The 11,095-nt window shown below is 46.7% G+C and overlaps 1 protein-coding gene across 1 annotated transcript in view; it reads left to right on the plus strand.

Moving 5' to 3' along the window:
• The first annotated feature begins 668 nt into the window (after positions 1 to 668).
• The window catches only part of GPR143 (G protein-coupled receptor 143), a 42,570-nt gene continuing 32,143 nt past the window's right edge, over positions 669 to 11,095 (plus strand). The window contains exons 1-3 of the mRNA XM_023198736.2: positions 669 to 1,059; positions 5,860 to 5,969; positions 7,261 to 7,355. Coding sequence (XP_023054504.1) covers positions 810 to 1,059; positions 5,860 to 5,969; positions 7,261 to 7,355 — 455 coding nt within the window. The 5' untranslated portion in view covers positions 669 to 809. The remainder of the gene's footprint in view (positions 1,060 to 5,859; positions 5,970 to 7,260; positions 7,356 to 11,095) is intronic.

Below are 11,095 nucleotides of genomic sequence, written 5' to 3' on the forward strand. Positions count from 1 at the left end.
CAGGCTGCCGAGTAGCTTGGATCACAGGCCTGGGCCACCACACTGGGCTAATTTTTGTATTTTTAGTAGAGGCAGGGTTTTGCCATGTTGCCCACTCTGGTCTCCAACTCTTGAGCTCAAGCGATCTGCCCACCTCAGCCTCCCAAAGTGCTGGGATTCCAGGTGTGAGCTACTGTTCTTTCTTTAACATTGATCTGGTTGTTTCATTCATTAATTGTAAATGAAAATCCTGCCTCTGTGGGGTTATTTCCATGAATGAGAGAGGCCATAAAAAAAGCACTATTTGGACAACCGTCTCTACTTAGGAGAAATGCAGTTATAGGGATCAGTCACAGTTTATGAACATGTTCTGGCACCTTAAAGCCATCAAAATCAGGATGTCAGAGTCCCAAATAGGAAAGATCTAGTCCACGAGGCCTGTTTCTCTAGAAGACCAGTAAAGATGGCAGGTTGGGCCCTCTAGGTGCCAGAGAAACCACCAGGAAGGCTTGGTAAATGGGGAGAAAGGTAACCTTCCCAACTTTTCGGCTTCTCCTTCCACTTCCCTCCTCCTCCTCCCTCATCCTCTCCTCTCAGCCCTCCCTCTCTCTGTCCTCCTCCTCCGCCCACCCAAGCATCACCTCGTGAGGCCTTGTGGCATTAGCCCAGTGCGCCCGGCCCCCACCGAGCCTGGCTCTACTGCAGGCGCTGGGGGTTGGGGTGGGGGAGAGGCCCAGGGCACATGATGCCGCCCCCAGCCCGCCCAGCACATGACCCAGGCAGGCCGGCGGGGTCCTGGCACACCCGAGCCGCGTCAGTGAGCACAGCCCATGGCCTCCCCGCGCCTAGGGACCTTCTGCTGCCCCACACGGGATGCGGCCACGCAACTCGTGCTGAGCTTCCAGCCGCGGGCCTTCCACGCGCTCTGCCTGGGCAGCGGCGCGCTCCGCTTGGCGCTGGGCCTTCTGCAGCTGCTGCCCGGCCGCCGGCCCGCGGGCCCCGGGTCCCCCGCGACGTCCCCACCGGCCTCGGTCCGCATCCTGCGCGCTGCCACTGCCTGCGACCTTCTAGGCTGCCTGGGTAAGGGCGCGCGCGGCCCGCGGGTTGGAACCTGATCTGTGCCTGGGTGAGGGCGCGTGGCCCGCAGGTTGAGACCCGACTGGTACCCGGATAAGGGCGCACGGCCTGTGGATTTGGACCTGTTCCGTGGTGGAGTGAGGACAAGAGGCCCGCAGGTTGGAACCTGCCCGGTGCAGGACTGAGGGCGCGTAGCCGGCTGGTTGGGACCTCCTCGGTCCCTGGCTGAGGGCTTGAGGCCCGCGGGTTGGGACCTGATCGGTGTCCGGGTGAGGGCGCACGGCCCGCGGGTTGAGACCTGCTCAATGCTGGGGTGAGGGCGTGAGGCCCTGGGGCTGGGACCTGCTCAGTCCCCGGGTGAGGGTGCGTGGCCCGCAGGTTGGAACTTGATCCATGCCCGGGTGAGGACCCACAGCCCGCGGGTTGGAACTTGATCGGTGCCTGGGTAATGGCACACGGCTCGCGGGTTGGGCCAGGCGCACACTTGAACCACAGAGAAAAGAGAAAGCGGAGGGGGTGGGGATTCCCTAGGGACCTGACAGGACGACTAGGATTTTTTTTTTTTTTTTTTTTTTTTTTTTTGAGACGGAGTCTTGCTCTTTCGCCCAGACTGAAGTGCAGTGGCACAATCTCTGCTCACTGCAACCCCCGCCTCCCGGGTTCAAGCGATTCTCCTGCCTTAGCCTCCCAAGTAGTTGGGATTACGGGCACGGGCCACCACGCCCGACTAATTTTTGTATTTTTAGTAGAGACAGAGTTTCACCATGTTGGCCAAGCTGCTCTCGAACTCTTGACCTCAGGTAATCCGCCCGCCTCGGCCTCCCAAAGTGCTGGGATTACAGGCGTAAGCCACTGCGCCCGGCCGACTAGGTAGTTTTGCAAACAGATGGTTGGTAAAATTCCCATCCAAGGGACGATGAGTTTTAAAAATCCGTTTATTGTGTTTGTTACAGGGAAAACTTCAGATGGCGCAGTTAAGCAAAACCCAGACCAGAAAGATTTCCTCGGTTTTGCCCAACTGCACCAGGGAGAGACTAACAATTAACACACTCTCTCCCTCGCTGTGTGTATGTGTGTGTGTGTGTGTGTGTGCGCGCGCGTGCATGTGCGTGTGTGAATTCTTTTCTATTGTGCACTATATATTCTCTCAAGTATTTTGTAAGCTGAAATCCCTTCCCTATCCAGGCTTTTTAGGTATGATTTTTACACCACAGGTGCACAAACTGTAGCCCTCAGACCAAATCCTGCCCGTTTTCTAGGGCCCACGAGTTAAGAATGGTTTTACATCCTACTTTTCTTTAAATTAATAATTTTTTTGAGACAGGGTCTCACCCTCTTGCCCAGGCTGAGTGCAGTGTCACGATCACAGCTCACTGCAGCCTCGACCTCCTGGGTTCAAGCGATCCTTCCACCTCAGCTACCCGACTAGCTGGGACTACAGCCACAGGCCACCATGGTAGGGTAAATATATATACACATATATTTATATATGTATATTTAGAGATGGGGTCTCACTATGTTGCCCAGGCTGGTCTCCAACTCCTGGGCTTAATTAAGAGATCACCACCCTTGGCATCATAAAGTGTTAGGATTACAGGCGTGAGCCACCTCACCCAGCCCTAAAATGTTTTTAAAAATCGAAATTAGAAAATATTTCCTGGCATGTGACTATCACTGAAATTTAAATGTTAATGTCTACAAATAAAGTTTGATGGGAATGCAGCTATGTTGTTCATGTGCATTTGTGAATTATCCATGGCTGCCTTTACCCTACAAGGGCAGTGTGAATATTGGACAGAGAAAGTATGGCTCCCAAAGCCAAAAATATTAACAGAATGAGTTTGCCAACATCTGCTTTAAACTATTATGTGACACTTTATACAGACCTCTAAGCTAGATTTGGCCATTCTGTTTAGCTTTTTTATTTTGGAACATTTCCACCACGCCTAAATGCAGTCTGTAACAGAAACACTTACAGTGAATCCCTATATGTGGGATTCGTGGGGTACAGGTACCCTTCGCACTAGATTAATGTGAAGCAAATCTCAGGCTCCATCATCCTGCCCATTCAGATCTCGGAGAGAGCTCTAAAACTTAATAATTTTAAACATTTGCAACCCCAATATCATTATCACTTTATTTTTATTTGAGACAGGGTCTCACTCTGTTGCCCAGGTTGGAGTGTGGTGGCATGATCATAGCTCACTGCAGCCTTGAACTTTCGGGCTCAAGGCATCCTCCTACCTCAGCCTCCCAGGTAGCTGGGACTACAGGCACGCATCACCACACTGGCTAATTTTTGTATTGTTTTTTCAGAGCTGGAATCTCACCATCTTGCCCAGGCTGGTCAAACTTCTAGGCTCAAGTGATCCTCCTACTTCGGCTTCCTAAAGGTGTGGTGGCTCACACCTGTAATCCTAACTATCCTAACTACTCAGGAGGCTGTGTTGGATGGATTGCTTAAACCTAGGAGTTCAAGACTAGCCTGGGCAACATAACAAGACCCAGGCTCTACAAAAAAAAAAAAAACCCTGTCAATGGTGGCATGCACATGTGGTCCCAGCTACTCAGCAGGCTAAGGCAGGAGGACCACTTGAAACCATGAATTTCAGGCTGTAGTGAGCCGTGATCCAGCCTGGGTGACAGAGCCAAGAAGACCCTGACTCTAAAAAAGTAAGGTGTACCCAAACATCTTTTGAGGGTTAGTGAATAACACTTTGCATATCTGTTAGCCTTTAGAAGGGAAGTGGATGAGGTTGTGAGCAAATAAGCAGAAGTCAGGAAAAGGCTGGGTGATCGGGACCCCTTACTGAAAAATAAGAAATTTGAATGCCTGTGGGATAGGGCTTTTATTAAGCTCAAAGGAGTGATAAATGCTGAAAATTCTAAGGCACTGTAGAGAAGAAAGGCATTGTTTTTGTTGGCAGTGGCTTGATAATGAGATGTCTTGAGCTTTTTAGTGTTCACAGTTGTCCTTTAGTAGTGTATTACATAGTGTGTGTTTAGTGGTATATTACATGGTATGTGTTTAGTAGTACTAAAACGTAGCGTTTAGTAGTGTATCACATGGTGTGTGTTGTGTATATGATGTGATTTTAGTAGTGTATTGCATAGTGTGTGTTTAGTGGTGTATAGCATGTATACCAGTGAGCACTACTACATAGCATGTAGCTTGGTGTTGTTTACAGTTCTCCCCTTTATATTACCTAGTGTCCTTTTTTTTTTAGACGGAGTCTCACTCTGTTGTCCAGGCTGGAGTACAGTGGTACAATCTTGGCTCACTGCAACCTCCGCCTCCCAAGTTCAAGCAATTCTTGTGCCTCAGCCTCCTGAGCAGCTGGAATTATAGGCACCCACCACCATGCCCGGCTAATTTTTGTATTTTTAGTAGAGACGTGGTTTCACCACGTTGGCCAGGCTGGTCTCAAACTCCTGACCTCAGGTGATCCACCCACCTCAGCCTCCCAAAGTGCTGTGATTACAGGCGTGAGCCACCGCTCCAGGTTCTTTTTTTCTTTTTCTTTTTCTTTTTTTTTTTTTTTTTGGACACAGGGTCTCACTCTATCGCCCAGGATGGAGTACAGTGGTGGTGCGATCTCGACTCACTGCAACCTCTGCCTTCTGGGCTCAAGCGATTCTCCCACCTCAGCCTCCTGAGTAGCTGGGACCACAGGCTCATGCCACCACCCCCAGCTAATTATTGTATTTTTGTAGAGATGGGGTTTCACCAGGCTGGTCTCATCTCCTGGGCTCAAGTGATCCTCTGGCCTTGGCCTCCCAAAGTGCTGGGATTACAGGAGTGAGCCACCATGCCCAGACCCTAGTGTGCTTTTAAACAAAGGATATTGCATTACCTAACAAAGAACCATCATATGTACCATGAGTGTGCATACCGTTTTGAGGATGTTAGACATTTGGGTCTAATAGCAAGAGAAACTCACAAAGAATAAATGTTAAAGGCAAATTATTGAGAACTAATTTGTGAAAATTTTAAATGTAGTGTTTAAAAAAAGAATGAGGGAACTATATATTTGAACTTCTAAACTGACCTTTTTGAACATTCTTTTTTATGTGAGGAATAACTAATATAGACACTGAAAATGCAGCCGAGAAACACAGATTGCTAGTCACATATTGCAAGTAAACAAACAGACAAAATAGGGATGAGACTGTGGCCAGCTACGGTTTACGTTAAAGTGCCTGTGTTTGTTTTGCTACCATAAGAGTTATTTTCTGAGTTTCAGGCCAAGCGTGGTGGCTCATGCCTGTAATCCCAACACTTTGGGAGACCAAGGCAGATGGATCACTTGAGGTCAGGAGTTTCAGACCAGCCTGGACAACATGGTGAAACCCCGTCTCTACTAAAAATACAAAAATTAGCTGGGCATGGTTGCGGGTGCCTGTAATCCCAGCTACTTGGGAGGCTGAGGCAGGAGAATTACTTAAACCCGGGAGGCGGAAGTTGCAGTGAGCAGAGATTGTACCACTGTACTCCAGCCTGGGTGACAGAGTCAGACTCCGTCTCAAAAAAAAAAAAAGATAAATAAAAAAATAAAAATAAAAAACGTTATTTTGTGAGTTTCAATCTTCTTTTTCTCTCTGCACACACCAATATGTATGTTTTTTTCTTCTTTTTTTCCTTTTCCCTCCTTCTTGTCTTTTTCCCTCCCTCTCTCCCTCCTTCCTTCCTTCTTCCTTTCTCTCTTCCTATCTCTATTATGTATCTATCATTTTTCCAAAGCAAGAAGTCAGCTTTAGATTTGATTAGGATCAGATACAAAGCATTATCCAATTCTCTCTTAGGTGTTGTGATCCGGTCCACCGTGTGGTTAGGATTCCCAGATTTTGTTGACAGCATCTCAGATGTGAACCGCACGGAAATTTGGCCTGCTGCTTTCTGCGTGGGGAGTGCGGTGAGTCCACCCCCTCTGCGTGCCCTCTCCTCCCTACCTATGCTCATCAAATCGCAGCAGCAGCAAACCCTGGGAGTCTGTTAGAAATGCAGGTTCTCAGGTCCCGCCCCATCCTGCTGATCAGGAACCCAGCTCTCTGTGTGTTAACAAAACCCTCCAGGGGGTGCTGCCGCAGACACTCCAGTGTTGCTTCTCCCTCCCCTTCACAAATGCATCCTCTGCTTAAATGCGGCCACAAGCAAAACCAGCTGCCACAGAAAAAGTTATCAATTCATTGGATGTGTTTTGTTTAAATATATACTTAAATATATTAAATAAAACATATAAGCCGGGCAAGGTAGCCCACACTTGTAATCCCAGCACTTTGGGAGGCCGAAGCAGGTGGATCACTTGAGGCCAGGAGTTCAAGACCAGCCTGGCCAACAGGGTGAAGCCCCATCTCTGCTAAAAATACAAAAATTAGCTGGGTGTGGTGGCCTGTGCCTGTGGTCCTAGCTACTCAGGAGGCTAAGGCAGGAGAATTGCTTGAACACAGGAGGCGGAGGTTGCAGTGAGCCAAGATCGCGCCACTGCACTCCAGCCTGGGTGACAGAGTGAAACTCCGTCTTCAAAGACAAAAAATAAAACCACATACTTATATATAAAGAAATTATTGAATAAGTAAATAGATACCATATATACACAGACACACATACACATGTATGCTATGCTCCATCCGTCACGGTGGTGCTCAGGTGAGTGATTTGAAGCGCATTCCCTGATGCTGTGTTGACTGCCCTGTGCTGGAGCAGAATTGCCAGTTTCCTCGCTTCCCTGTCCTCGGTGGCTTCCTAACTGCATCTATGAGCCTCTGTCTCAGCCCGCAGTGGCGAGACATCTTGACCTTGTGTCGTTTCTAACACTGGAGTCCCCTTCCTCCATCTTCTCTTTGGAAGGACTGCCTGAGTCACTCCTCCCCGTACTCATTCTTCCTCAGAACAAGAGCTTCTATCGAGTTCAAAGCCCCCTTGAGCCTGCACCCCAGTTTAAATGACATATCTTGGAACTTCAGCCTCCCTGCATACAAGTGGGGCAGAAGGCAGAGTTCCTTAGTCAAATCCAAACGCCTATACCCATCCCAGGCCACACCCTCCTTGGTCTCTGGGGCTGTGCCCACTTGTGTCCTGAGAGCTGTCACATGCAGCTTCCTGACGTCAGAGGAAGCCGGTGTCTGCCCTGCTGTCTCAAGGATGGGCTGGGCTTCTTGTACCTGTTTCCAGACATTTTGATGCAGGGCTCTTCCCGATTGCAGATGTGGATCCAGCTGTTGTACAGTGCCTGCTTCTGGTGGCTGTTTTGCTATGCGGTGGATGCTTATCTGGTGATCCGGAGATCGGCAGGACTGAGGTATTCACCGAGTAAATGGGATTTCTGCCCTAGTTCTATTTTAGAGGGAAGATTAGAGATGGCACTGAGCATTTAAAAGTATTTTGCAGTGTTGCAGACACCGTCATTCAGAATCTGTCAACGGGCCCCTCCGCCTAGAAACATCCATGGCAGCTCATTTTCATAAGAGGCCAAAGGCACATTTAAAATATTAGCCAGGCACAGTGGCCTGTGCCTGTAATCCCAGCTACTTGGGAGGTAGGAGGATTGCATGAGGCCAGGAGTTTGAGACCAGCCTGTGAAACTTAGTGAGAGTCCATCTCCAAAATAACAAAATAAAATCTTGAGGATTTTAAAAACCTTGAAAGCAATTCAATAAATGAAACATTTGCAACTGGACAAATACTAAAACAGAATTCGCATGTATATAGACAATTTTGCTGTTTATTTTGTATTTTTTAGAGACAGGGTCTCACTTTGACACCCAGGCTGGAGTGCAGTGGTGAGAGTATGGTTCACTGCAGCCTCAACCTCTCAGGCGCAAATGATTCTTCCACCTCAGCCTCCCAAGTTGCTGGGACTATAGACATGTGCCACCAAACCTGGCTAATTTTATTATTTTTGTAGAGATAGGGTCTTGCTATGCAGCCCAGGCTGGTCTCAAACTGCTGGCTTCAAGTGATCCTCCTGCCTCGGCCTCCCAAAGTTCTGGGATTACAGGCATGAGCCACCGCATAAACAATTTATTATATTTAAAGGTTCAAGGGATGTATATATTGACACTTCATGCTAAATCTGGAACCTGAGAATGCTGGGGCTGGAGGTGGCTGCTTGGCAGGGAGTTACTCAGTGATTAGTACCTGGGGCACTGGTGTGTTTGAACTGATGCCCAGTCACTCGTGAGCTGTGTAACTGTTGGCAAGTTGTTTAACTTCTCTGGACTTCTGTTTTCTCAGCTGTGAAATGGTACCCACCACACAAGGTCACTGCGAAGAGTAAATGTGATAATCCGTGTATATGGTTAAGAATAGTCCTGGCATGTTGCAGGCTCTTGATACCTATCAGCTGTTATAGTAGGTGGGATGCACACATGTTGAAAAAACATCCACACATAGAGCTGAACTGACACAGAGAAGCTGGACATGGCATGGCAGGGCTCCAAATCCAGGAAGCATTTGCCCCCACCGAGTTCATGGTCCACTTGATTCAGGTCCCTTTTGGAGGGAACCCTTCCTTGCTGGTTTTTTTGTTCTTGTTTTTGTTTAAATACAGCTTTAGAGGCCAGGCACAGTGGCTCACACCTGTAATCCCAGCACTTTGGGAGGCTGAAGCAGGAGGATTGCTTGAGCCCAGGAGTTTTGAGACCAGCCTGGGCAACATAGTGAGACCCCATCTCTACAAAAAATAAAAAAAAGATAGCCAGGCATGGTGGGGTACAACGGTGGTCCCAGCTACTCGGGAGGTTGAGGTGGGAGGATGGCTTGAGCCCAGGAGGTCAAAGCACAGTGAGCCATGATCGTGTCACCACACTCCAGCCTGGGCGACAGAGTGTGACCCTCTCTCAAAAAACAATGCAAACAAAAAAAAAAAAAACCCAGCTTTATAAAGGTCACCTGTTTAAAGCCTAAAATCCAGTGGTTTTTAGTGTATTCACAGAATTGCATAACCATCACCGTCATCGATTTTATACCATTTTAATCATCCTCTCTACATCTCTGTGCTGGTTATTAGTCACTCCTCACTACCCCTCCCCACAGCCCCCAGCAACCACTTATCTACTGTGTCTCTGTGGAGCTGCATGTTCTGGACATTTCATAGCAATGGAATCATACAGTACATGACCTTTCGTGTTTGGGTTTTTAACTCACTGTAACATCTTCACGGTTTATCTGTGTTGTCATGTACTGTGCTTCATTCCTGTTATGGTCTGAATATTTCTGTTCCTCCAAAAATTCCTATATTGAAATTCTAACCCCCAAGGTGATAGTATTAGGAGGCGGGGCCTTTGGGAGGTTATTAGGCCATAAGTGGGATCAGTGCCCTTGAAAAGGGGCCCCAGAGAGCTCCCTCACCCCTTCTACCATGTGGGGACACAGCAAGAAGGTGCTATCTATGAACCAGGAAGCGGGGCCTCACCAGACACCGCATCTGCCATACCTTGATCTTGGACTCCCAGCTTCCAGAGCTGTGAGCAATAATTGTTTATAAACCACCTCATGTGTGACATTTTGTTATAGCAGCCTAAATGGACTCAAACAATCCCTGTTCATTGCTAAATAGTATTCCAGTGTAAGGCTATACTACATTTTGTTTATCCATTTATTGGTTCATGGACGTTTTGTGTGCTTCCATTGTTTTGACTACTTCCATTGTTTGGCTACTAGGAATAATGCTGCACTTGACATTTGTATGCAAGTGTTTGTGTGGACGTATGTTTTCCTCACATATTCCTGAGTATATATCTAGGTGTGTAATTGCTGAGATATGTGGTAACCTTGTAAGAGTAAGAAACTGTTAAACTGCTTTCCAAGGTGGGTGCACCATTTTACATTCTAGCAGTAATGTGAGGGTTGCAGTTTATCCACATCCTTGTCAACACTTGTTATTATCTGTCTGTTTTAATTTTAGCCATCCTAGCATGTGTGAATTGGTAACTCTTCATGGTTTTCATTTCACTGATGACTAATGATGCTAAACATCTTTTCATGTGCTTATTGGTCATGTATATATCTTCTTAGAGAAATGTCTATTCACCTCTTTTGCCCATTATTTCATTGGGCTATTTGGTTTATTATTGAGTTGTAGTTCTTTATTCTAGATACAAGTAGCATATTACATACATGATTCACAACTAGTTTCTCCCATTGTGTGGTTTGTCTTTAAACCTATTTGATGGTATCTTTCAAAGCACAAAAGTTTTTCATTCTGATGAAGTCCAATTTTTCCATTTCTTTGATTTCTTATGCTTTTGTCATATCTAAGAAATCATTGCCTAACCCAAGGTCACAAAGATTTAGACCTATGTTTTCTTATGGTTTGGATGCTTAAATTTAGGTCCACTTAGAATTAATTTTTGTGCACAGGTGACTAATGGGTCCATCTTCATTATTTTGCATGTGGATATCCAGTTGTCCCAGTACCACTTATTGAATAAATTTACTTTTAAAGCCAATATCAGTAAATAAAGATCATATGTAGGCTATAGAATATGTTGGGTAATCCCAGTAGATCCCTGCTCTAAAATCATTGACATTCCTTATATAGATCACATCATCAACTTTGGTCTCTCTGGCCTGAAGTTTAGTGCTTACTTCATTTTTATGCTTGTTCCTTCCATCTTTTTACCTTAGTTCCAAAACTTACACAGCTGAACCAAACTGAGATATGCCTGGTTGTGAAAATTCTCCAGGGAAGATAGTTAAGGTCAGAGCCAGCTAATTAGGTATATCACTGAAGATTCATTTTGGCTACATAAAATATATATAATAATAATGACTTAAACATGGTAGAGATTTCTGTCATGCTAAAGATGTCCAGAGGTAGGCAATCCAGGACGCTTGTGATGGACATCAGGGACCCAGGTTCCTTGGATTTTCCTGTATCACTATCATATTGTGTGACTTCCATCCTCAAAGTGTCATGGCCCAATATAGCTGCTGATGCTCCAGTCATCACACCTACATTCTGGGCATCAGGAAGCTGGAAGAGAACAATGCAATAGAGGCCTGTGTTCCCCTGAGCCAGCTTTAAGTAATGTCCTG

Source organism: Piliocolobus tephrosceles, chromosome Y (genome assembly GCF_002776525.5).
Source record: "Piliocolobus tephrosceles isolate RC106 chromosome Y, ASM277652v3, whole genome shotgun sequence".
In the NCBI taxonomy this organism is placed as follows: domain Eukaryota; kingdom Metazoa; phylum Chordata; class Mammalia; order Primates; family Cercopithecidae; genus Piliocolobus; species Piliocolobus tephrosceles.